The 27,134-nt window shown below is 41.3% G+C and overlaps 1 protein-coding gene across 5 annotated transcripts; it reads right to left on the bottom strand.

The window, feature by feature from the left end:
• Positions 1 to 858: 858 nt before the first annotated feature.
• mtmr3 (myotubularin related protein 3) lies at positions 859 to 27,134 on the bottom strand. Of its 5 annotated transcripts, none has more exons than XM_079251350.1 (22): positions 26,967 to 27,134; positions 24,991 to 25,066; positions 23,355 to 23,411; positions 22,103 to 22,192; positions 20,046 to 20,162; positions 16,824 to 16,844; positions 15,821 to 15,903; positions 13,036 to 13,202; positions 12,847 to 12,943; positions 12,427 to 12,540; positions 11,517 to 11,707; positions 11,002 to 11,133; positions 10,762 to 10,873; positions 9,430 to 9,625; positions 9,159 to 9,344; positions 8,715 to 8,885; positions 7,994 to 8,139; positions 6,165 to 7,650; positions 5,950 to 6,060; positions 5,712 to 5,800; positions 3,719 to 3,745; positions 859 to 2,700 (listed from the first exon to the last, which is right to left on the bottom strand). In XM_079251350.1, the coding sequence occupies exons 3-22, from the start codon at positions 23,355 to 23,357 to the stop codon at positions 2,529 to 2,531; spliced, it is 3,711 nt and encodes a 1,236-aa protein (XP_079107476.1). In that variant the 5' UTR covers positions 23,358 to 23,411; positions 24,991 to 25,066; positions 26,967 to 27,134; the 3' UTR covers positions 859 to 2,528. The 5 variants fall into 5 exon arrangements, 4 of the variants coding, with proteins under 4 accessions (XP_079107476.1, XP_079107474.1, XP_079107475.1 ...); XM_079251348.1 differs by lacking the exon at positions 26,967 to 27,134 and adding an exon at positions 25,148 to 25,265; XM_079251351.1 differs by lacking the exon at positions 26,967 to 27,134 and adding an exon at positions 25,148 to 25,265 and having other exon boundaries at positions 2,562 to 2,700; positions 3,724 to 3,745.

A 27,134-nucleotide genomic window follows, 5' to 3' on the forward strand; every position in this document is an offset into this window, starting at 1 on the left:
GTTGTTCCTCCTCCCACGGCACGGCTTCGCCTGCTAACTCCACCGCGATTAAGTCAAACGGAAACCAGCTCTCAAACAGCTCCTGTGTGATTAAGCAGGATCATGTCGTCACAGTTAAAGTTGTGCGTCTGATCTGATAGTCGTGCCACGTGCCGTCTACTTGCAGCCCAAGTGGGCCAGCTACTAAAGAACAAGATGGATGATGGGAAATAAAAAGATTGAAAGTATGCTAATCTATGCTTGACTGTTGTACCTTTAATAAGCAAAAGAAAAAAAGTCTCTTTCTGATGTGAATCTGAAAAGCAAGAGTCGCTCAGCAACTAGAGGATGTGTGTGTGTGTGTGTGTGTGTGAATGAGTTTGGGTAAAAAGTAGAGGTAGTGTTTGTAGATGTTTAAATGGAGTCATGTTTGTGAGTTTAGGAGGAGGAGGAGGGGGAGGTGAGTATTTTGGGTTCAGGTTTCCTGTTTTGGACCACGGTTCTCTAAGTGCATAGACAACATTACACACCTGACGCTCCGCCTCTTCCACCCTGTTATCAGGCAATCACTACAGCCACTCGTCCTGCTGTGATTGGCTATACAAAGCATCCTAAAATGATTAGCGTTGCCGTAGCCACAGCTGGAAACCAGCTCTCATTCCCTGTCTCATAAACACTGATTATCCTGTGGCAATAGAATTATCTGGATTTTAACAGCAATTCAACAACAAAACCTCAATAAATAAAATCCATGTAAGGATCGCATTTCAAAAGGGAAACCACTGCAGCATCAAAACAGGACAACCTGCTTCTCTATTTAAAAAAAAAAAAAAAAAAACCTGTCATCTCCAACAGGCTGCAAAAACTAGGTATTTTCTTTCAATTTATCAACATAGGAAAACAAAGAAATAAAAAAAAGGTGACTAATTAAGTGAGCCACTATTCAGGAATTCTATACATTTTCTTAAATGCTATATAGATATCTGAATATATTAATTTTATTCATTTTTACAAAAAATATGCATGTCAGTGTGTGTGCAAGGAGGTCATTGAATGGGTGTGCTGCAGAGTTGGCGTCTCAGTGAAACTTTGCTGATCTCATGTGGATTTACAGGCTTTTAGGAAGACACAAAGAGCCCTTTCTGCTGCCACTGCTCTCCTCCACCTTTCAGCCAATCGGGGTGGAAACCAGTGAGATGAGTATTAACAACATTATTAAACAGAAATAAAATGCTAAAATTTACACCTCTACTTCTGATTTCCACTGAAGGATTGAAGGAGGAGCGAGAAGCTGGATGAGGAGGCGCAGACTGACGGGCATGACGGTATACTGTCAGTCAGTCCACATCAGGCACAAGCTCCCTGCAGCCTCATCTGCAGCCTTCCGCAAACTGAAAACATCAGTTTCTGCAGGACGCCGGCTGTTAAAGGGTCTGATCGTCTCGACTTGACGTGATGGTTTCAAAATCAGAAAGCACAAATGTTGGAATTTGAGAAATCCCAGATAAACTCTGTCTGGTCTGCACTTTGGGCTGAATCTTCATGCAAAAAATTTGATTATTTTCTAAAACACAATCATGTGAGGCCTGGCGAGAGAAAAGTTCAAACTAAAGCTGGTAAGATCAGCCTGAGGTGTGTCAAAGGATCAGTTCACCCAACAAAACTTGACAATCCAGAAAAACACTCCAGAATAAGAACAAACTAACAGAGAGGCGGTTTGGATTTTGCAAGATGTGGGGGGTTACCAAGGAGACAACAGTTTGTTAAAAATGCTACCGGACTGCGCTGCAGGAGCCGTAGGATCTGGCATCCTTTGAAAGAGTAACAGTCCAATCATACAAGCTCATATTACTCAATCTATTTGTTTAGTTTTGGTCTGTCTGAATACACAACCTAACAATAACCTAAAAAACAAAACCACATGCTGCCCCATGGTTGAGTACCATGAAGGTAAATGGAGAAAATGTGATTCACTTTGGGTCATTTGGGTGAACTGACCCTTGTTTTTTCTCTTAAAAACATTTGTGAGGACGTGTGTGAAGCACGGAGCTGCCCTGTCTAGACACTTCCTGTAGATTCGCACACTCCAGAGGAGAGTCTAAGCTGCATGCTCTGCCATGATGGTCCTCCCAAAGTCTGGAGAGAAATCTTGATGAGCAGGGAAAAATAATACAAAAGTCATCCAAGAGACTTCAGCAAACACAGTGAGACGACGCTCTCTGCCCGCCTGGTTCAAGGCACCAGGATGTCCATTCTCACTCCTCTGACCTCGGAGTGCAGTCCCATCACTGCCACAAAATCTGTGTCAGAATCTCCGTCTCACACACACTCCCCACACACCTCTGTGCACATGCATCTTTCAGAGTGTTTGGTTTGTCACCAACACGTCATCCTCTGTATATACACATGAAATTTCATATCTGCAGCGCACGCACTCACACACAAAGTACATGGGACATTCTGTGTAGCTTCCAAACTCTTCAGCGGTGCGCTCATGTCAGCGGCTGGCGGCTCAGCACGACTCCCTTTTCGTTCTGGCCCGGTGGTCCTCAGTTGGAACTGGCTGTGATGGGTTTCTCCAGCTCGAGGTCTAGGGGGGCCAAGCCGAGTTGGAGGTTGCTGTAGCAGGTCTTACAGACACGGGTGGGCTCAAACAGCTGCTGGCTTGGCACTGGGATCTTCTGATCGCAGCAGCTGGCGCAGAAAACGTTACCGCAGTTCCTGCAGGAAGACATGGACCAATCAGAGGGGGACTCTGGAGAATGAGCTTCTTTACACCTCCTGTTATCATACATCTCTGTAGGAGATGGAGCTGAATGTGGATGCATGACATATCACAACATTACTTGATTTGACAGCTGAGTGCTAATAATTTGAGGCAAGAATTAGACCATCTGGGACATATGATAAAACAGGAGGGAAGAAGGTATGAGAGCAGTGAGCCGACATCCCTCACTGTGAAACCTAACTACATGCCAGATTAGCTGAGGCACTCCAACATAAAGCTGCGATAACCTGATTATTCAGCCAATTAAAACAAAGGAGGACAATCAAAACAGAACAGATCACTCAAACACCCATGCTCCGATTCAGATGTGAGGCCATGCGCTCACGCTCACACATACAGCGGTGCCGTTTATGCCTCCCTTTACTCAACCGGAGGAGATAAATAAAAACAACTAATTCACTCTGAGTCTCTGGCATTTCATGAAGCCAAAGAGACCGAGCAGCTTCCGACGCCATGCCGTGCTGCTGAGAGGGGAGATGCAAGGGGGGGAGGGGTGGGTGGGGGACTGGTTCAGGGCAGCATGCTGCCAGGGTGTCTGCTGGGTGGGTGGGTGTCGCGGAGATGGTGCTGATGTGTTGCTATGGTGGGTTGAGGCTGAGGAAGTCCATGTTGTTTCTGTTTTCTTGATAGGTTGTCTCAATTTTTCACATGAAATAACAATCAGCACTCGACCAATCACAGCTGGCCCGCCGAACACACCGTGCTTACGGTCACAGCCAATCAGAAAGTACTTAGTGGAAAAACTCTGCAGCTGCAGGACACACTCCTGTGCAAATACATCTCAGGAATGAGAAGAAATTTTACTGTGAAACTACCGCCAATCAACACTAAATGAAGATGCAGCAGGTGAGAAGGGGAAAGGGGTTGGACAGGGTGGGGTTAGGATTAAGAGGAGGGTGCAGCGATGCAGGGGTAAGAAGGGTGGGGCAGGACAGGGGAGCCGGATCTCACCAGACCTCCTGGACAGGCTTCCTGCCACTGTAGAGGAGGAGAGGGGCAGACAATGGATAAGGACTGCCTGAACCATATAGATAACATTAAGATACAAAGTCTGTCTGAATCCTGAACGGGATGAACCGTATGCCAATTTATTTCCAGAATTCAAGAACATCCGGGATCAGAGGTGAACTTTAAACAAGCTGAAACAGCAACAAAGTGAGGAGCGCTTAACAACAAGGGTGTCACGATTACTTTGTTTCATAATTAATCCAGATATTAAACAGCCTTAAAAATCCCTCAATATTGTCACTTTCTGTTATCAGATCAGCCCAACTTGTAAACAGAGTTAGAAAATATCAACACGTTGCTGCCTGCATCACTTTGTTTCTAAAAGATGTACCAAAGCCTGGGAAAGCCTGACAAAGGTAAACTTTTGTCCAACAGAAAAGTTACTCTTGTCAAATTTGGTGTCAAAGGAAGACGGCTCGCCAGCTGTAATACAGTGCAAAAAAGGAGGAAAAGGAGAAAATATGTTTCACCAATTGCAAGACAGAAAGCTTCAGCTTAGTTTGAGGTAAATGTTCCGTAACTGGGTTAAACTTTACCCATCCTAACACTGAAATAAAATGTCATTTACCATTTCAGAATTGTGTACAAAGTGACGACTTCAGCAGCGTTTACATACGTTGCGCTGTCATACAGATGAAAAAGAGAAAAAGCTAATTTGATGGACAGTTAGACTTGGTGTTACATCTATGTCTTTTTATTGTGTTTTAATTTCAGATATATGGCATTAGCCATAAGTTGTTCCACAAGTTTTGAATTTCTCAACTTAGGTTCAACAGAAAAGTTAAAAAAAAAAAAAAAAAAAAAAAGTTTCTATAATGTAATTTACAGAAAAACACTTTCAAGTCAAAGTTTAGACTCTGTAGTCTTTTCCATCTGTCTTCTCTGACAGAAATCCACAGTTAACATGGAGGATATATTTATTGCTTACAAAGCAGAAGAGATTTTGCTGGAATGACTTTTTGTTTACATTTCTGCTTTATCATTGTCCTCTCTTTGCATCAAAAGATAAAATCTATAAATTGATAACATTTATTTATCAATGAGGAGCGCTTGTAGGATTTTTACACATGTATAGTTTTGTGTAATAATTTACACATAATAATCATGATCATTTCTCCAACCATAACAATACCAAGAAAATCTATAATCGTGACATCCCTACTTTGCACTGATGCCAGAACATTATCAGAGCAGAGGCCTTCCCCCTACCGGATGGTATGAGACAAAAAGCTGCAATTTACCAGAGTGATCTGATCTCAAACGTGTGTGAGCACATCGGGCATCCGCAGTGGGCAACAAGCCAATCCACAAAAAATTCAAATCAAACTAATTATCAAGAGAAAGCCCAGTTTACTTATTACAGAGCTCCACTTCGTTGTGACAACAGTAGAGATGTTGTTAAAACCTGATGACAACATAAATGTACTCATTTACCAGGCCGAGTGGATGAAAAACATAAGTTCAAGTCAATTACTGGTGCCTCATGTAACGCCCGTTTTTTCTGCAGGTGCAGAACTAAACCAGTGGAATTCATTTCTATCAGACAAGAAAACACAAAGTTCACTTCTAAACTTGCACCTTTCTTGATCCGACCTACACTAAAAACCTTTTAGCACTACATTAAAAACTTCTTTGTCAAAGTAACTTTCAGTGAGTCAACACATTTATTTTCCACTTTCTTACATTTTTAATTTTCAAAGACAAAATTTTAATTATAGGCCATAAATGTAATACAAACTTCCTGCTGATCCATAATCAGTTTTTGGTCACAACATCTCCAGATTTTTAAGCGTGAAGAGGAAGCAAATTGCATCATGAAGGGTCACCGAGTCATTTTGATGATGGAATAAGCTTGAAGTCACCTCAGTAGACTCTAAAAAGCTCAGATTAAATCAGAAAGGAATGAATCTGCAGCTTGAAAAGCCTCAGTGCTTACCTGCAGTGATGCTTCCTGGTGGCAAGCCAGAACCTGCTTTCACAGCCGTAACACTGGGCAGCCAAATGATCAGGGTACCAGCGAGTGACCTGAAACGTACAAAGCCGTTCACAGCTTCCACCTACAGCATCTCCCTCACAAAAATAGTCTTTTCTGAAACAAAAATACTAAATTAGGCTTGGATTGCTTTTGTCCTTCCCTCCATGAAAAAATCTTTTAGGTGCGATCGACTGCTCACCTCAGTGTCCTGCTTGTCCACCTGCTCCCAGCTGGCCTCTGAGAAGAGCTCTGTGCTGCAACGCGATAAGCAATTTGGGTCAAGGTTGTACTCAGAATCTGTCATTGAGGTCTGCATGGAAAGACAAAGAATCTTTATCAAGCTGTTTGTCAAGTAAACGTTAACATTTGGGCGGAGGTTGCTGCTATTAGTGATGTAGACAGTCAGTATCTTACCACTTCATCTCCCATGTCTCCATTAATCCTGTGGGAACCGGCGAGATGCTGATTCTCTAGGCGGCTCCACAACTCCTGGACCTGCTTTTTCAGAGTCTCCACCTCCATCTGATGTCCTGCCTCGATCTGCCTCAGCCTCTGCTGGATGGCGTCTGTGTGCAGAGTTAGTCCATCATCATCCAGGTGGCTGCGGGATGGTTGCTCCGGGCTAATGGTGGCCCGGCTCAGAGCTGTGTGGCAGCAGCGGTGCTGAGAGCAGCTGCCCCGAGGGTGGAGGATCAAGGAGTTGCAGCTAGCTAGGGACACCTGTCGACTCAGAGGAGCCCGTTCCCCATTACTTTTGGCCCAGTTAGGTCCTCCGCAGGGATCTCCATCAGAACCGTCCCCGTTACAAAGCCCGTCCCTGCTGGGGTCTGCACTCACTGACTGAAAGGCACTGACAGAGGGCTGCTTGCTGCCCCCATTCAAAGTCCTGTTTAAGCCCTGCTCACCTGTATCCAGCCCCCTCTCTTTTCTAGAGCAGGGAAGCTGGCACCTGCCATCGCTACAGGGCTGACGGTTCAGGCAAACAGGTGGTTGTGCTGGAAGCTCCAGTCTGCTGCAGGCCTCCTCAGTTAACGTCTCTGTGGAACTTTCCATTAGTGAGGCCCTCTTATCTACTGGCTCCACGCGATCAGATTCAGATTCAGAGTCAGGGCAGGTTTCATCCACGTAGCCATTAGTAATAGTTCTATGGTCTTCAGGCTGCTCTGGCTCACCTGAGCAGGACTCACTGGGTCCTCGATCAAGCTCCTTCTGAACAGAGTCCTCTACATTTTGCGGGCCCTCAGGAGCCTGAGTCACCGCTGCTGCTTGTTCATCAAGCTCCTCTTCTTTTTGTGCAGGCAGAGGAGCAGAGTCTGCCTCCTCCTCAACCTCCACTACGCCATTTTCTTGATTGTGACCATTAGCAAATAGATCTTCCTGCATCTCAGTCCTGTTAACCAATGCAATCTGATTCTCCTTTTCAACTTTTACTTCCCTCTTCTCTTCTGTGTTAGCAGAAGTACTAGCATTAGTCACAGAGGCACTTCTCTCCCTCTGCACATCTGCTCCTGCCTCCTCTTTCGTGGCTTCCTGAAGAATATTCTCCATTTGGGCCTCAGCCACACCCATTGCCACAGACAGCTCTGCCTCTTCTGCTTCCTCTGCTGCTGGGTTCACGGTGGCCTCTTGAGGGAGTTCAGCCTGTGAGTCCTGTGACAGTGGGCTGTCGTCCAGCTCAGAGTCCAGTCCATCCGGATAAGGCCCCACTCCGTTAGGCTGCACCTCCTGATCCAGATTCGCCTCTCCCTCTGGCCCCACTGCCATGTTTAGCTCCAGAGAGCGCCGGTGGTCCTGCCACTTCTCATTAAGGCTCGGGTCACTGGAGCGACGGTTGGGAGCTAGCGAGCTTCCCAGCTCACATGCGCTGGGCAAGTTGTCGAAAGAGCGAGTTTTCGTACATCTAGACAGAAAATAAAAAAAACAATTTATTGTTTTGTTAACATATAAACCAAATCAGCATCAGGAGACAAATGGAGCATAAACAATGAAAGATGTCAGACTTCAACTCTAACTCAGAGTTGCCATATTTAAAGCATCAAACAACTTCCTGTTGCTTTTACAAATGTTTCGACCATTACAAGACAGAAGATGAGCACATCATACAACAGCTGAAGTGAGCAAAGTATTAAAGCAGCAGATTTGAGAAGCCGGGGCCCTCTGGCTGTGGGAGGCCTCAACTTCTCTTCATCTTACATGAGACATGAAGTGGGGGTAGGGGTCGGGTGCCAGCGCGCCAGGCTCACCTGCCCAGGGGTGCATCCTCTGGGTTGGCACCAGGCACGGGGTATGGGGAGCAGGAATCATCGGAGGGGGTGGTGGGGGATGAGCTGGGCAAGTAGACTGCTGTCCACAGCATCAGATTCCTCACATGACACACTGGGTGGAGAACCTGCAGCGTGAGACACAAACTTAACTCAGATGTGAGACAACAACAGCAACAAAATGTTCTGAAGATAATCTGCTAATTGGTCAAGATATTAAACCAGAATGCCAGGAGACACATTTTACATCTGAACGCAAATGAGTCCTGAGAATAGCTTCCCTGCATTATAAAGGAAGAATTCTATGGCCCATACGCTCTCCTTTACACACAGACTAGCTGACACAACAACAACCACAAAAATGCATTTCCAAGTAGGGAGTGAAGAAGACTTCTAAATCAAATTGAAACCATAACAATTAGGAGTTGATCTAAAACATTGTGAAATATATCTTGTCTTCCTGCAAGGACTCTGAAGACACACTGTCTGGACTGACAGGAAACCAGGTCTGCATATTCTCTGGTTTTCATAGATCTTATTCATCACAATAAGCCTCTTCCCATGTATTGTCTTGCATGGCTTTCATAAAGTCTGCTGAGTGTATAAAAGCTTTCTGAATATTCTGCTTGTTCTGACTTTATATTTATCTAAACCTCTGCAGGACTCTGCTTCCAACAGGACTGAATGACAACGGCAAACGTACAGTCTCGGAGTGGGAGGAGTACAGCATGTTCCTGAGTGTGCGGTTGGCTGGTCTGAGCAGTGACCAGACTGAGCAGGTTCTCTCCTGAACATGACGGTCCTCCCTCTCTTTGCCACTGTTACACAGGAAGGTGCCGAACAGACAGGAGTATGTGTGCTGCACCAGCTTCACCTGAAAACACACACACAAACAGACATAAACTAGCATGCAGGGGCTTGTATATAAATCCCAGGCATAACAAGAGCAGAGATGAAAAGAAGCTCTCTAATGTGCTCTGCTGTGAACACACCCTGAAGGTAAATGCATATCAGTGTCACACAAGTGGAAACTGAACACAGATATGCATTAATGAGACATTCCATTCTCACTTCCAGACATGAAAACATTCAGGTGATAAATCTAAGAATGAAAGAGTCTGACTTCAACTGCTGAATAAGTACGTACCAGGAAGGCCTCATTAAACTCAAAGGAGCATGGGAATTGCCTCTGCAGCTGATGGACGCAGTCCAGCCACTGCAGGAAGACAGGGCAGCGCTCATTCAGGTCCTCCGAGTTGTCCCCATGGCCACAGCGGTCAGCAAACTTATGGCCAAAGTCCAGCCATTCTGTCTCCACCAAAACTTGGAAGCCCTGCACAAAGACACAAGTTTTTAGATTAAAAAAGGTCTTCAAGGTGTCAGAAATGGAATTAAATAAAAAGAGAAGGAGTCAAAACCTCTATGGTACGGTAGTAAGGATCCAAAAGCAGCTTGGACAGAGCAACAATCTGAGGTGTGCGGTCCCAGCCGTCGGAGCAGTGCACCAAGACGGGCCTGTGGTCACGGTCAACAGCGTTCACCACCAGCAGGGCTGCCTTCAGCAGCAGAGACAGGTGCTGCAGCCACTTGGTGCTTTCCAGAGCAGAAAGCCAGCTGTTGATGATAAGAGAGCAAGAGAGCGAATGCATCAGAGAACTGCAAATGCATCTTTAAAGAACAAATTTACTGCAAAGGCTAGTCCAACGCACAAAAGGTTAAAGTGAACGCTAAAAAGATAAACAACATTTATGATAATGTTGTGATGTGATTTATGAAATCATCTTTGTTGATATAATGACCAATCACAAGCAAACAAGCAGTTTGAACCTCCTATAGATCAGCTATAAGATCAAAGTTAAGACGGTAGTTTGTGAACATGGTGAAAAAAACAAGTGAGGTAGTTTAAAAGGGACATCTGTCAAAACCTAATTGATGATAAATATATATTTTCATCTTAGCGGCACACGTTCGGATAAACAGTACATCCATCAGCTATAAATGCAAATAACTGTTGGGTCATAAATTCACAGTGACGGACATGTAATAGTTCAAAACAGTAGGAGACATTCATAAACTCTGACCTACTTGAATATGGAAGAAATGTTTAACATGTCTTATCTTATCTGGTTTATAATACTAACTACCTTTTTAAAGTTCCAGTCTATAAAACTGGTGGAGTGTCTGACAAGCTCTGTGACAGAATCTTAAAACTTAAAGTTAACTCTGTTAGCAACCGTGCTTCACCGATACCAAGCAGCTTTTAAAAATATCTTAAATTAAATTATTGTTGTGACTTGCAGTGTTTTGTGGTTTTTATCAGAAAGATTCTACAACTAATTTATCAAACAGACCCTCAATGAAAAATGCATTTTCGCACAAACATTATGAACCTAAAGCTGAGCTAGCATCCAGTCAGCAAGATTTTTTTAAATCCATTTTTGTCTTTGGATCTAAACTCCTTAACTACATTCAGCGACACTCTCTTAAGCCACTGTGATTTAATTAAACATCAAAGTAGCGTTGACCCTGAGAGCGCGTGCGGAACAGGATCATTCACCTGGGGTTGTGTCAGGCAGACTAAATCAGGCACAGATGTACGATCAAGGCCAAAACACACTGTTCACAAGTTGCTTTCCCTTAAGCAAAGCTCAGAGTTTACAGTGATCATTTTAGCTTGCAGGTTTGTAGCAGGGCAGCTAGAGAAGTGTAAAAGTCTTGCTGGAGGTATTTCATGAGAAAAGAAGTCATACTTGGCTGGATCTGGCATCTGAGTGCAGAGAAAACGCAGCGACTGGAAACTCTTGCGGATAGAGTGGATGTTGGCCATTCCCATGAACACCACCTCACAGTTGGGATAGTACTCTAGAAATGAGAAGAACCCATAGGTGCAGGGAAAAAATAAAGAGTAAACAAAAAAGGATTAATTTTAGAACAACTGCAGTTGTGGCTGTGCTCTTGAATCTGCATAAAACTTAGCAGAGAAGCCCTACCTGGGCATTCGCAGCCTCCACCTTTAGCTCTGTTAGCTACAGCTGCAGCGTAGGACCGAGCATCCAGGATCAGCAACTTGTGGGGCTGGATGGCAAGAGTTTCCACCTCTGAGTTGTTTGTCATGGATGATTCTGAAACACAGAGGAGCAAGGTCACAGGTTAGTATGATACAGGCTGCATGAATATATAAGAGGAGATCAGGCTGAAACAATTACTTAATAATGATGAGTAAAATATAGTCAGCCAGGAAAAACATTTATTTAGGCACATCAGGCCTAATCTGACAATATGTTACTGTGTGTTTATGTAAACCAGCTGCTTGCAACAAGCCCCAACAGGTTGGATTGCACAACAGTGTCTCTTTAAATTCCTGCAGATAGCAAAAGATGTGATACCAAAAGTGTGGAAACGTCACAGAAAAAGTTGTGTGTTCAAATGGAAATGTGTGTTTTTTGTGAGGCCACAAACAGCACAGACTGTTTGTGAGCCATTCTGACTTTATGCAAGCTTGTACCGAAATCAGTATCAGGCAGATCTGAGCCGTTGGTGTAGCTTCCGTTAGGAAGATGTTTACGGGAGCTACTGTCCACGGCACAGGCCTTGGCGATGGACTGGACCAGGTGCTCATCATCAGCATTCCTCCAGCCCCACCAGCTGACCTCTGGCTGACCACAGCGGGCGATAACAGCTCCTGTACTCAGATGTCTATGTGAGGGGACATCCAAAGCTTGATGTTAATGGTGACAATGCTATTCATTTATACTAGGACACAACCTTATTAAAAAAATTTTAAAAAAACAAAACAAAACAGAAAAACACAAGATGTAAAAACTTCTTTGACCTACAACAATGAGCTAACTAACAAATATTCATGCATTTATGGATAGATGGGACTTAGAAAGCTCCCACATACTTAGGCTGTTGCAAATTATTACAAATCATCTGACCTTTGGCTTTAATGCCACTGAAACATTGTCTCATAGCTATTTTATGTCCAGAACTTTGACTTACATAACAAGTTGGGACTTTATTCTTTTTTTTTTTTTTGTTTGTTTTAGTGGTTTTCCAAAACCAGAAATCAAATGTTCTAAAACACAGGCACGAAACTGACTGACTTTGACTCAGACCTATAGATTATATGCAGTGGTACATCAGTGGTAATTAAGCAAACAGGACGTGTGGTTCTGATATAGAACAATAAAACTTTATATAAAAATGCTTCATTTTGTCAATATAGAGACTCCTCATTTCTGTGTGGTATGACTATGAACACCTTAAGCCTGCACAAAGTGTGGCACTGATATGGAAACATAGTTCTTAAATAAAGAGTTGAGAGTAGCTTCCTTTACAGCTCATTGCTTCAGTGTGTCATGTTAAAACAAGTTAAAAGTCTTATCTTAAGAGGAAGAAACAAAGACACCAACCTATAAACCACTGCAGGGAACCTCTTCCAGGAGCGGAAAGCTGCCACATTTTCCAGCTCCTTGTCAGTGATCCAGACTGGCACCAGAATCTGCTGGGGATAGCTGGGGCAAAGCCTGGCATGGCAGGAGAACCAGAGAGAGAGAGAGAGAGAGAGAGCAAATTTAAACAAAAGAGAGGGAGCACTGCAGGGCTGTGATGGCTCAACAAAGTCTCTGTGTACAGACACCTAATCCTGGGTTGGCCCTTTATCTGCCCAGGGGTGCAGCACCCATGGAGTAAAATAACACAACCACCCACTGTCTAAAGTGCACACCGACTTCTGTTGTTTGGTAATGAAAGCAGAGGTAGAGACTATCTTCTGACAGGGAGTGAAGGGGAATCAACACAGCAGCATGACTCTGAATGAAAGCCTCTTTTACCTGAATTTGCTGTTGATGTCAGATATCCTCCATGCATTTTGAGTGTCAAAGCCCATCCTCTCCACCTCATTCTTGAACCACGAAGTCACGTGTTCGCCTGCACAGAAAGTAGTGATATCTGATGAGAATGGAACAGAAGAGCGCTTTCTCTGGGATTGTGAGAGTACATGTGGGGAGACAGTTGCTCACCTGGCCTGCACAGCTCGCCATGCTGCTCTTTCTCACCAGCGTAGACCTCCATGCACCAGGCATGGAAGGCAAAGGAGAAGAGATCCTCCAAGCGAGAAGGGGGGCGTACAGCTGCATTCAAGCGTTTGAGCCATTCCTGACCTTGCTCAAAGGTGGAAAACTGACACCTGGGGATCAAATGTGAAGGCATGCAAACTGTGAACATTCAAGGTTGAAGTTGAGGGTGTAGATGTCGCACCGAAAGAAAGACAAATATTTATAACTCAAATCCAGTGGTTCAAAATCCAGGATATATTTACCAGAAATGTTACTGGTTTGTGGAAAAGTAGTTTAAATTTCAAATGTAACATTTTAAATCTGTTTAGTCTCACATGTAAACAGGTTCAAACATTGAACACAACACTATCATGAGCCAGATTTAGATTAAATATAGAAATACATCTTAGATGATCTCTGAAAGATATTTTTAAAAAAAACAACAACTAAAGTTCACACGAAGAAAACATTTTTCTGTTTGTTTTGGACAAAAATAATCAGAATTTAGTTTTTTTAGCAAATGCTTGAGAATCAATTCAATAACAACATTACAACAGTGAAATGGTCAATTAGACAACTGCAGTTCATTCAAAGCTCTGTGGCTAAAGTCCTCAATAAAACCAAGAAAGTGGACCACTTCAGTTCAGTCCTGACGTCTTTACTCTGACTGCTTTTCCTTCAGAGAATAAACTTTAAAGTTCTGTTGCTTGTCTATAAAGCCCTGAATGGTTTAGAAACAAAAAGAGACATCAGTGACCTGTTGACTCAGTATGAACCTACCAGACCCCTCAGGTCATCTGGATCCGGTCTTTTATCACTCCCCAGAGTCAGAACTATGGATAGACCGATTATCAGCAGGGACCAATATTAGACTTTTTGACGGGCATCACAATGGCCTTTTGGTTTAACACGATGGCCGATACGAGATCAATTTAAAACTGGGTTATTTTGGCTGTGATGCAGCCGTCCCTCTGTCTGCAGTCACTACCCCACCAGACTCCAGCATTGTCCCACCTACAACGCCATGTGATTGGTTACACGCATGGCACATAACAGCCAGTCAGCAGTTAAAGCTGTGTGTATGCACAGTGCCCACACACACAACAGAGAGGAGAAAAAGATTTGCCGAATGGAGATCTTGTGAGCAGATGTGAGCAGTGTCAGTAATTTGAGGCAGCAGACCCTCCCAAAATTGTAATAAACATCTCAGTCGTCTACAACTCACAACTAGCAACGCTACAGTGAGCCCAATAATGTTATATAAACATAAGTGGCAGCTCTTGTCCATGCACACGTGTGTGTTTATCACTTAAAACAAGGTTGCTGATGATATTGATATGGAGATGGTCTGTGAAAGTAGAAGTATGAGTGTGTTTAAAAGAGTAAAATTGAGTTGGTTTTATTGCAGAAGCATGTTGAGGGGACAGCTAGTGAATAGTTTGTGCAGATCACATGAGAACGCTCAGAAACTGACAGCAAAGCAGCGTCTGCCTCAGAGAAAACTGTCAGCAAATAACGGCTGTTTAACTACAGAGTTATTCTACTTGAAATTTTTCTGTGTTGAGATCTTAAGCAGCAGAAAATGACATATTGTTAGATAAAACATGTCCTGAAGCTGTTTTTTGTTTCATGTAAAGAGGAGCAGGATATTTCTATTCAAGTCTTAAGAAATATTTAAGACAATGTAACTGCATTATAAAGCCTACATGATCTGCATTTCTCTCCTAATGCTGTTGGATTATTTTTATTTTCAGCTACAGTTATATTATCGTTACTAATGTAGCAGGTTAACTTTGAACAAGGTATTTACTATCACATGTTGATAAAATCTAACATTTACATAATAAAATCAACTACAGGCTTCACAAATGCTGCAATAAATTAAACATGAGTTAAGCACATGTTTGTTAATAAAAAAAATATATACTTAAAGGCATTTAAATGAGTTTAAGTGCTGGAGTTTTAATTATTCAAAATTTTGATGCCAGTATTTTTTTATTGTAAATGAATATCAGTTCTGAACATTGTTTAAACATTGGATTACTCATAAATGTTTCACATGTCTGGATTACACTCAGAAAGCCCCAGATCAGATAAACATTTTATTTAGAACCAGGTTACAGACCCACCTGGTTCTCAGATGCATATCAATCAATAGTTTTTATTTAAAAATCTAAATCTGCACTGATTCTTTAGAGATGAAACTTTTAAATTTGACAATGTTTTTAATAGTTTTTACCAAATATTCTTTCCTTCCTTTCTCCTTTGTTTTTATTACTTTCTTGTGTTTTTTACTTATGTTTTATGATGTTTTATCTCTGTAAAGCACTTTCAATCACCTTGTTGTTGAATTGTGCTTTACAAATATAAACTTGCCTTGCACTGAACTACACTCAAGAACGCTACACAGAAACAACGGAGAATGGCTGACATCCATAAGTTTCTGTTCTTTTGTGTTTGCGTGTGATTTTAAACAACTAAAATACCTATAGGTGTATGGTGACATTGTTAATGCATTGTTAGTGCTGAGTCACACAGGAAGTGATGAGTCTTTTGACCAGTCAACAGACTGCTGTGTTAAGCTCCAACTTTTTGGGTTGGATGAGTAAGATTAGGACTACCTCCTTTCTACCTGGAGCCATTGGTTGATATGGGGTGATTACTCAAAGTTTTCCAAAGTTAAATATGAATAAAATGTCACAGTATGACGATAGTAATAAAACAAAAAAAAAAGGTTCCCTGATGTTACCTGACAACTTTGCAGTCCTTGCAGGTGACATGAAGCTGGAACATATCCCGACACTCTACACACTCAATCAGTTGAAGAGGGACCTGTGGAGCCAAAGACAGAGAAATGTCAAACTAAAGCCATTGAGTTGTTCCCACACAGATAGGACATGCTCAGAGTAGATGTTGCAAATGTACCAATCAAACTCGTGCAGAAAGTAGAAAAAGATCAGAGAAGTACAACTGAAAATCCCTCAAACAAATTAGTGGCAAAAAAAATAAAATAAAGCCTTCATGCTATTAACTGCTGGCATCTGTTACAATATTACATGTGCTTCAAAGATGCTTTCACGGGAAAAAAAAAAAAGGTTGTTGATTATCATGGCAACCCTATGCAAGTCAAACAGATTTGTCCAGGTGCTGTTTCATTAGTATTCCACATCACAGCTCCCTCCGAACTCTTAAACATAATCCTATATGGAAGCACAAAAATCATTCATTAATAGATGCTGAAGAACTTGTATGTGTAGTTTCAGTTTGCCACAGTTACACGGTCTTATCTTTTATAGACAAATACCATCCAAAACACAAAACTGTTGTGCACATAACTTAAGACAATATGTGACATACAGCAGGGAGACGGCTCTGATGCTTTTTTTCAGGCTCAGTTAATAAGTAAAGAGTACTTTTCAGCAGCATTGTGGCCTTTTGGAAAAGGTGGGATTCAAGCTGATGTTCACACAAGGAGTCATGCACCGTTGCAAGCCACTCAACACACATGTCAGTTCTCAATACATGAACACAATGACAGGCTACACTTGTATCTAGATTGCTTTGATGCACTGTGAGGCCTGCATCATGAGATATATGTTTTATTGTTTCTACATTAAATCAGCATCTGGTGTTAAACAGGGTGAACAAAGGAGAGTCCGATCCCAGAGGCACTGGTTAGTTAACAGGCAGGCACACAATAAAGTCCAGTTAAATCAACCACTCCACTTCGTGCAGCTCTGCTGGGTACTCACTGACACCTCACAACAACAACTCTATCCAAAAGAAAGCAGAGAAAACAATGACGAGTGTGATGTATTTGTAATTTGATTGCATGTGTGTCTGTGTTTGTGGAAGTGGGAGGCTTCTATCACCACATACTCCGGATGTTAGCATATCTTAATTTCTGCCCTCCAATCTTCATCCCTCACGTGGCCACCATCAAAATTCCTGAGCTGGTTTTTAACCATTCCTCACTTTCCTCCAGCACCTCCCACCCCCGATTTGTGAGCTTTAACAGCTCTACCATGTGATGCAGATGCCTCGTCAGCCCGGCCAAATATGCGCGAGAACATTGGCTCTTACTGACGTGAGCCAGTACCCAGAGGGCCGTTACGGTCCAATTAACCCCAGTGACACGTGATGGGCAGCGAACAGCAACAGGAAACACTCAGATGGACACATAACAGAATCACCGAGGGACAAAAAAACTCTCGAAAGACCGATTAACTAAATAAACATTAAATCTTCTTTTATTTTTAATAAAAACCTGAAAAGATTCAGTGTTTGAGCAGAGTTGGCCTTAGTTTAGTGTTTGCAACTTCATAAAGGTATAGTTGAGCTTCTGGCACCAAAATGCAAGAGTGCATATCCACCCTGGATGCTTTAGTAGAGCAGCAATTATTATCCATCAGTTTGAAAGCTGAGCAGAAATATTGGCACTTTCATTAACCAGTACAATGTGTGAACTTACATTATTAACTTTAATTTTCAGTTTTAATCTTCACACACTAATGAAATCAGACTCACACCTGGAGTCACAACTCCAGTCATGACTTTAATTTTTCATTTATGTTTGTTATAAATAGTTGCATCTGCCAGGCTTTCTTTTCATCTATTTCAGACTTAAATAAACATTTTCCAGAGTCAAAACATTTTTATCAACAAGGAGACAATCTGCAATGTTCTTTTTATAAAACAGTGACTCATTCAAACGGCGCATTTAAAACAGGGAGTATAAACACTCAAACAAGCTGTCTAAACCTTGCTGTCACCCTACGAAGGCTACAACATACACACAGCTAGACTTACTGCCAGTGTCTACCACCGCAGATAAGCAACATAGAGAAATTGACTTAGGCTGCATCCTGCAGACTGTTGAATGATAATCAAGACTTTCCTAAATAATTTAGCTAGTTTATTTTTATTTTCGACTGCACTGAACAGTAGGACAGCAATTGAACAGCCAGCTGTTTAACACCGGTATAAAAGATTTTTATATAAAAGATAAATATTTGTTTTATCTGTGGGTTGTTGCTGGGCCTCCATGTGCCATGGTACAGCTGGTGTTTCTATAGTAAAAATGTCAGCTGCGCCCACTTTTTAAGCCCTGAGCAGATCATCCTCATCGAAAATAAGCATGTAAACCTGGATATTGTTGCCATCAACTCCAAAAGTGATTCATTCCCACTGATACTGAAAGTATTTTACCTAGATGTGACTGAGCACCTGCGGCATTCAAAAAGGGTATTAGATAATACATAAATACATGTAGTATATATTACTTATTATGCAAGACTCTTACTCCAAGGTTCATCCACACCTTAACATAAGGTAGATGCTTCCTCATTAATTTCAAATGCCAGTATATTTATTAACTGCTTATGACACAAAAGCTGGATGCTATATTTGGGGTTATACTATTAACATTCATTTGACCCTCTGTCTGCTTTTAGAATGATTATTGTCATTATTGTCATTTATCAAATGCTAAACAGAAACAAACAATTCAATGGAGACAATAAACAAACTAGTGGCGAATATAAATGGAGCTATATTATAGTTAAAAAAAAGTCTGGAAAAATGTTTAATTTTGTACTGTAAACACATCCCACTGAATGGAGCAAGACAAGCATTGCATTGATCCAGACCTCTCTGGTCCGTATGTGGCTTTCTGTTTCAATGCTATTCAAGCCAGCTGAACAGGAAAAACCTTTCAAAGCTGGCCATAAATGCAGTTTAGTTCAGCTTTAACAGATGCCCAGCAATACCCTGGAACAGATGAGCACTGTGGTGCCAGTCAGCCCAGTTCCAATGAATTTATATACAACATTTATCTAATATGTATTTTAACAATGAATATGAAGCTAATGCTAATGTAGTATGTCACTGAACTCCACCTCAAATGTGATTTTTCTAAAAGAAAATATTTGTTGATGAATTAATTGATGAATTAATTTGTTCAAGTTTCAATATTCCTTTATTTGACCCACAGCAGGGAAATTTACGGTGCAACAGCAGCAAAGAGAAAACACAGGAAAAAGTTATAGGTATTGAATAAAATACAAATAATAAAAATATAAATATAAAATGTGATAGTTTGATTTTACTTTATTAAGCATGATAAATTGAGAAGAGGTAGAGAAACAGGAAGAAGACAGAAAGGAAAAAAAAGCTATTGTTACTTGTAGCACATGATGTGTCAGTGCACAATTTCCCTGCTCTTGCATGCCAGCAGAAGAGCAGCCAGATTATCCGAACACAGCTTGCTTTCCCAAGGCCTCAAGGAAATTATCTTTTAATTTGATAGCAAAAACAACAGCCCTCAAACAACTGTATGTAAACAGACTGAGATAAAACACTAGTCATGAGAACACAAAGTAAAGATTATAGGATTTTTTTTAAAAAAAGAAAAATTTCGAAGACCACAGCTGTATCTAAACAATAAAATATACAGCATTCAGAAATGTACAGTACGTGATCATAAATCAAACTTTTCTAAGTTTAAGTTGTCAAAAATCTGTCGACATTTTATAAAAATAAAATTAAGGAAAGGATGTAGTCATTGTCATAAACAAGGCTTGTTTTTTTCTTTCACCTAAAGGGGAACATTTGGATAACAAAGCTAATGTTTCTCGTAGCATGGTGAAAACAAATGGAGAGAGGGTTCGACTGTTGTGCATCCCTGGAGCGGCTGCGACCATGGCAACAGTAAGTGTAGGGAGAAACCAGAGCGAGCAGGCGGCTTTAGAAATGGAGGTGATGAGTCACGTGGAGCTGCTGCCAGTGGAGATCAGGTCTGAATGGCCTGGTCACCACAGCACTATGTCCATTCACAAAACAATAATACAGACTTTCACACAGCCTCCAATAGACACAATGCAGCTCTTTCTGAGTTACTTTGAGCTGTGTGAAAGACGGACTCTCATCGTATTTAGACCCCCAAAACTCATTTGAGACTGTTCAAAGATACTTACATTGACAACGGACTCCTTGAACTTTATGTGTAGGCGGTAGTTGGACATTGCAATGATTGCATCCTCTGCTCTCCCCACATACTCTGTGAACTCCCCATGCAGCTCAGGAAAGGGCACCTAGCAACAGCAGGAGATAAAACATTTCAAATAAACGGCAAAGCCATTCAGATCACATCAGCAGTTATGTTGATATATGCGAAGAGCAGTACTTCACCAGATGTTTTCAGCTTGACCATCTTGTGACATGCATCAAAACAACAACCGTTTATATAATAGAGAGTTTAAAGCATGCGCGCAGGAAAAAAAAAACTCAACTATTATCAAAAGGAAACAGAAAAAAGTAATAATGCAGAAGATCCAGAAGCTACCCAAGTGACAAACTCAAATCTAAAAAATAAACATCCACATCTTGATGAAAATCTTCTGACCTGTATTCATTCATAAAGAGCTTCAATCAAATGCCATGGTAGTTATGTAGCTGATCATTAAGAAAAGACTCATGGCTGTCACCTAAAATTGGTGTAAATGCAGAGCACATTTGTGCAGAATGGTTTGTGGTTGGATGTGGCAGAACTTAGAAAAGTTCTGATAAAAATATGGTCAGGTCAAGACCGCCAGGGTGTGATGGAACTCCAAATTTTGCTGGTATGTCATAGAGACAGTAGTTGTCCTGCAATAACCAACAGTTGATCAAGTATTCTCTATTGTGAGTCTCATCTTCAGTGATATTTGATGTAGTGTTGCCTCTGGCAGGAAGTGTAAACTGATATTTAAAAGGTCTGGTTTATTTGAGTAGAGGATTTATACGAGCAAACCATCTGCGAACAGTAGGGCCAGCATAGCTGGTTTGCAATTCCTCTTTGAATACCGCCCAAGTTCAGCAAGAAAGTCCAGGTATCTGGAAACACGCTATCACAAACTGACCAATCACAATGGAGTGTTTTCACGTAAATGCACTGCGAGCATGGGTGTATATTGGGTCTAGAAGAGCTGCATGCCAAGCTTCTGCAGATCTACACGGAGCATAGGGTGGTGATAACCAACCTTACAGACGGCGCACCAGAATAAATCCAGCTTTAGAGATGAGGTCACCAAGGCACATTCACGACAGCCTTTTTGATTCGAATCCGGGTCTGTCTGCTCGGAAAGTCCACTTTGTTTGGGGAATTGTGAATGCGCAAAAGAAATTCTGATTTTGATTAAAAAAAAAAGTAGACTCGCTCCACCTACAAAGGCAGGTATTGTTCCGTTTCAATATATCTACTACTTTGTCTTGTTTCTTGGCCGTGGGCACGCAGCGATCTGGTGCATTACCGCCCCAAGTGATGAGTAGTGTGCACCAAAATGTCAAATGCAGGGACAGAGTGGTTAAATGTCTGGCACATCAAATGTATCATGCTCTTAATTCATGGCTTGAAAACTTTCAGAATCTTCATAAACAAGGCAGATAAAATGGTTTCAGGTGGATTTGGTTCTTCGTGACAAGGCACCTTCTTGCCCTAAAATCGGCTCCTGTGGCTCGAATAATGTCACATTTTTAACATGGCATTAGTGAAAACATTTGTTTTTGGACACCTAATGATATAGGTTCTGAATGTAATTATCAGCATCTTCATGAGGACTTAGCCTCTAGTGAAGGCTTTTGACAGGTGAGGGTGATGCATCAGAACCTGCTGCTTACTGATTAGAGTAAATGATGCATGTTCTCACTTCAGTATCCAGAAGTTTCCAACAAAATCTTAAAAAGCCACGAGTAGCTTTTATGAAAAAATGATGCTACAGGGGTCTGAAAACTTGTTCAATATAGCAACAAATCTGCAACACTGTTACCATCAGGTCCCCTATGTCTCTGTTGTAATGGCAGGGGTTGACCACTGCAGGGCCAGAGTCTTTCCATCAACCAGCACAGGCCAAATTGACCTTTAAGTATCAATGGCAGAACTTTTTTACATCCACCTTGACACAAAATTCGAGTATCAACTCATATCTGACAATCCATTTTTTACAGCACCACTACAATGTAGTAAGGTAAATTGTGGAAGTGGCGGCTAGCTTACCTGCATATTTTCCTCTTCCAGGACGGGGGACTTCTTGGGAAAGATCTGATTAGCCTGGATGCACTCCAGGCTCTGCTGCCCCTCCTCCTCCTGCAGAGAAAAGGCCAGATTATTTGTAAAGGAGCCGACAACTCTCTTTAACAACCACATTTTTAGTTTTAACATGGTTTTTGAAACATCTGAACACAGACACCAGACTGACTACTTCCCTATAAATACCCCTTCTCTTAAAAGTCTACCTTATTTAGAGTTTTGCAAGTTCTCCTTTTAGCTGTTTCTCAATTTTTATGGCCACAGCACCATCTCTGTCAAAATCTCACAGTCCCTGTTTAAACGGACAGTAAATCTAAATCAACCAGCATTAATGCATTTATGTCCCATCCTTCCCACCCACACTGTGATATGCATACAGAATAATTTACTACGATTAGCACTTGTGCAACAACTCATTGGTATAAGCAACATACAGAGTCATCAACAATAACATGTACATTTGTTTACATATGATATTATAAAGAAAGGATAGTTAAAAAGTCAGATGTTTGATGGGCCGAACAGCTGTAATGTGTATGATTGTGTTGGCTTCGGTGATAGCCAAATGTTTGAGGTAGTACTTTTATGCAAGATGAACACGCAGTGGAGGAATTCCAGTGGGGAATTCAAGGCATGGATATACAAGCAGAGTCTAGGGTTTTTTCCTCAAGGGCAAAAGGGGTGGAAAAATTTATTTGGCCCTGTGCTGCTGAGAGAGATTGACGAGACACGTGTGTTTGGTTAGGAAAAGAGTTTAGTCTAAACGGAGCACAAAGAAAGATTACAGTTGTCAGAAAGAGATTGGAGATAACAGACAGTGCAGACGGTGGTAGCACATCCTGTGGGATGCTGGCTCAGCATAAGCACAGCTGACACTCACAGACAGTCACCATAGCTGGAGGAGATACCGTGCCGAGTCCAACTTTGGCAAGGCAAGCGCATAGAACAAACTGTAAAAAATTAAACACATCCAGACCCATGGCTACGTCACATCATAACGACAGAAATACATTTCTGCAATGGAAAGCGAAAGCTGCCCTGCTGTGACAGAAACCTTGGAGGACCTTTGATACCAATAGAACTGATGTAACAGTCTGCTTCCTGGTAAACATTGCTGATTAAGTTATAATCAATGAAGAGTTCCAATTCTCCACACTGTTCCCCAGCAAAGAGATGTAACAGTTATCATCCAAAGCAAACATGAGGAGAATATACGTACCATGGCCCCTGTGAAGGAGTGTGGGTCGCCCAAAAACAAACTCCGGCCTGGATCAATCTGTACAAAGACAAACACAGAAATACACTTAGCTAAAATGATAAAACAGGTAAATAACTTAAATAAACTACTATATAAAGGCAGCTTTTTGTGTTCAAGTATACACTCTGCTTCCTTTTTTTTTTTTTTTTTACTTGTTTTTGTGTAATACCAACCAATGTCTGCAAAAAATACAATAATGATCAAAACGCTAATTTGAGTGTTCGCTAGTTTCATAATCAGGACACATTTCAGCCCGATGGGAACATTTCTAAACTAATTCTTAGCAGTAATTCTCCCTATAAAATGGCAGATGGATCCCCATGTGTGCAATATATGGAGAACTAAGGAATGTCACTTTACAAGAGAATTTTTTTTAATTTAATCTATCATTTAAATCATGTTGTTTTAATTGATTACTTTAATTGACGTACATTATGAAAACATGTTTATCTCAGCACTGTGGTGTGTGAGCAGTTTCAACACAACCACAAGTTTCAATATTCCCAGTTCAACCTCGGTCAGGGATCTCTGCTGCATGCCATTCCTCATCTCTCTCTAATCTCATCAATTCCACTCATGTCTTCTCTGTCTACTCTAAAAAAAAAAAAAAAAAAAAAAAAAAAAAAAAAAGAAGCTCAGACACATGGTTATCATTTGAGCTGTGTAATCATCAGGTTTTTTCCTCCCAGCAAATGCATCAGAAGGCAAAAATGAGTCTCATCTAAATGTTACGGATGATTCTTCTTGTTGGAGTGAAAAACACTGTTTTGTGTTAATAACACATTAATAATTGATGATTTATTTCCGTTTTAACAAATTCAATGAAAAGCTCATATAAAACTGATTACATAACTGAATTTTCAATGACAATCCAGGAGTCTATGAACAATGTAAAGAAGCAGTGTGCAAATTTAGTGCCTTCTAGCACTGAAGCTGACTTTAACTAGCTGAATTCACCTTTTGTCAACATCGAGCCTCCAAGAATGGTGCTAAGAAATTAAATAAAAGGTGGATTTATTTTTGTTTTACAGGTCTACTGAGAAAACATGATGGGTTTCATCTGTAAATGTAAACAGCTTTATATAAGCATGTTTCATCTCTTAACTTCTGCAACAATGAAAACATTCTTTTGCATATCATTTTGCATTTCTCAATGGATTTTACTAAACATTACACATTTGATTTTTATTATTATCATTTGTCAAGATAAGATTGAAAACAAGGATCTATGTTGCAAAATATCATGGAATTATTCAGAGAATCTGGAGGAAATATCTGGACAGAAAGGACAAGCTTGATATAGATAGTAAAAGACTGACCTTTGAATATTTTTCAGAGTTACAAACAAGCATAATTCTGTCATGGGAGTCATGGCCCAGGCTCACAAGAACTAAAAATCACTGCCAGTAAAAATTGTTTGTTGTCTACAAATGCAAGTTCACGAAAACCTTTATTAGCAAGTTTTTTTTCTGAAACAATAAGGATAGGTTTTAGCTCCAAAGCAGCTTCTCCTCAGAAAATTGAAACTCTTGTCTTTCAGTGAGGACAGATTAAAAATATGCCTTAAATAATTGTGTGGGACGTCTTTTAGACTTACCACAGACAGCCAACAATGGATGATTTGCAGTCCCAGTGATCCCGTTTGGAGACTCTCACAAGTAAGACATGGAAATCTGTGGAAATTGAAAGGACTAATTTCAAAATGTTTCTGCTTTCAAGCCTCCTTCTATTTTGTGAAGAGAAGATTTATTTACAGAGACATACAGACAACAGCAGCCCTTTTGATTTCCCGGTAAATATAGATGTACTGGTGGTCACAGTGGGTTGCATGTGAACTCAGAGATGCCACTTAAACTCAGATGCAGAGTGAGGGAAAAAAAAGCCAGCTTGATCTCTAAGCACTAAGTCTACAGTGTAGCTAGCACATAGAAATTGTTCAGTCATGTGGCCAAATAATCTAAAGTTCACCCCATAAAAAGAATATAAACACTAAGTTAAAGTTCATACACCAACTTTCTGAGGTTGATGTGAGCTAATGAATGGCATGCAAGCATTTTATAATGCAAAAGCAATTGTGATTTGTGGTTTAACTTCCCGACAATGGTTGGCTACTTTCCCAAAGGTCTGGTCAAGCAGAGCCAAATATCTCCCAGCACTTGGTCGGTGACTGATATTGATTTCATGCCTAGCTTGCCTTTGAAATGCCTGCAATATTCACCAAGAATTATATGAAATACCAACCAAATGCTTTTGGTTAGATACACGCGTAATTTGAAGATTCTGATTAAATTCAGTGAGTGATATTACAAAAATATGAAGGTATTTGTTAAAAACATCTCCACATACAGCCCAACAAAAATAGCTGGAGTGATCAGCTACTCTTGCAAAGACTGAAATCAGATTTTTTTTTTTTTTTTTAAGAAAAAAAAAAGGGGGGAGGAGGGGGGTTGTCAGTGAATGGGCAGTTCAGGAGCTCAGCACACCTTCCCAGGATCATGAGACATGCCTGGAGCCAACAGGACAAAAATGCCACTGAACGTGCAAGTGATGAGGCCCAGAACATGGCCTGGTCTTTTCGTGCTGAGAAACGGCCAAAAGAGCTCATTACTTCACAGAATGAGGAGTCCAGCTTTTACTGCTGGTGCTACCTGATAAAGCATATCTGCACAACACACGTCTCTGTTTACAGCAGCAGCCCGTGACCCGCGTCTCCGTCTGGCTCAGAGTTCACTCTGTCACACACAGAAAGCTTAAGCCTTTAGAGCCTTAACGTTACTCCTGTCCCGTGACAGGCCGGCATGCTTCACTGGCTACAACATTACCGGGCCGCAACCATGCTCGTGTATTTAAAATGCTAAAATAAGTCATAACTCTGCAGGATCTGACTTTTACTGAGAAGTTAGCTTGTCGTTCACGGCCAGATAGCAGCAGAGTATAGGGATGGCATATTCTTTAAACATTTTTTGTTTCACTTGACATTTACACTTTAATGAACGCCAGTAATGTTATACTATTTTTATTAGCAAGAACCAAATAAATTTAGGCAACTTTGACTGTATTAAAAATGAGCCACGGTCAGTAATGAGCACCCAAAACTGTTTGGGCTAGCAGGAGAAGGGCTTCGCAATATAACTAAAAACTATAAATGAATTTATCCCAGACATTTATAAGTAGCTAAAATAATTTGAGCTAACACTGTCGTCAGATTTTATTTCTGTCAAAGGAAGCACGGAGCTACTATTGCTCTTCCTTTTTTTCAGTGAAGCTACATTTGCAGAAGCGTCAACATTTAACGAGCTAACATCCATCAACAATGGTCGGAGAATAAAGTATCAAGAGGCTCATTACAAAGTGTTCATACAGATTGTAAGTATCCACAGTAAGCACTGTGCTGTTGTGCTGCAGTCTCTTAGCACTCGGTATTTGCCTTTAGTAGCTGTGACATAAACCAAACAGCAAGCAGACTTGCTAGCATAGCGCTGATCCTGAAACTGTTTTTGTTGTTATGAGATGGAGGGCGGACCCCGAAGCGGAGGCCTCTGTCAAAACCCACCGAGGACTGACCACACTCACCAGCAAAGGACAGATGAGAAGTCAGGAGCCAGAGATTCATCCAAAGCCCATGCAATAACTTAGTAGCAAACCAATTTTTAACAAATAGACATTAGTCATTTCCAAACCGAGGCCAGTTTCACTGCGTCCCTTTCCACCGCCGAGCCGTCGTCGCCATCGCCGCGAATC

The sequence above is a fragment of the Telmatherina bonti genome, assembly GCF_933228915.1.
Source record: "Telmatherina bonti genome assembly, chromosome: 13".
In the NCBI taxonomy this organism is placed as follows: domain Eukaryota; kingdom Metazoa; phylum Chordata; class Actinopteri; order Atheriniformes; family Telmatherinidae; genus Telmatherina; species Telmatherina bonti.

Excerpts from the sequence above, each read along its gene's own strand:
- mtmr3 (XM_079251348.1), bottom strand. Across the intron at positions 15,904-16,823 it reads GTTGTTGTTGTGAGGTGTCA|GTCCCTCTTCAACTGATTGA; the intron begins GTGAGTACCCAG and ends TTGGCTCCACAG. Across the intron at positions 13,203-15,820 it reads AAGGACTGCAAAGTTGTCAG|GTGTCAGTTTTCCACCTTTG; the intron begins GTAACATCAGGG and ends TTTGATCCCCAG.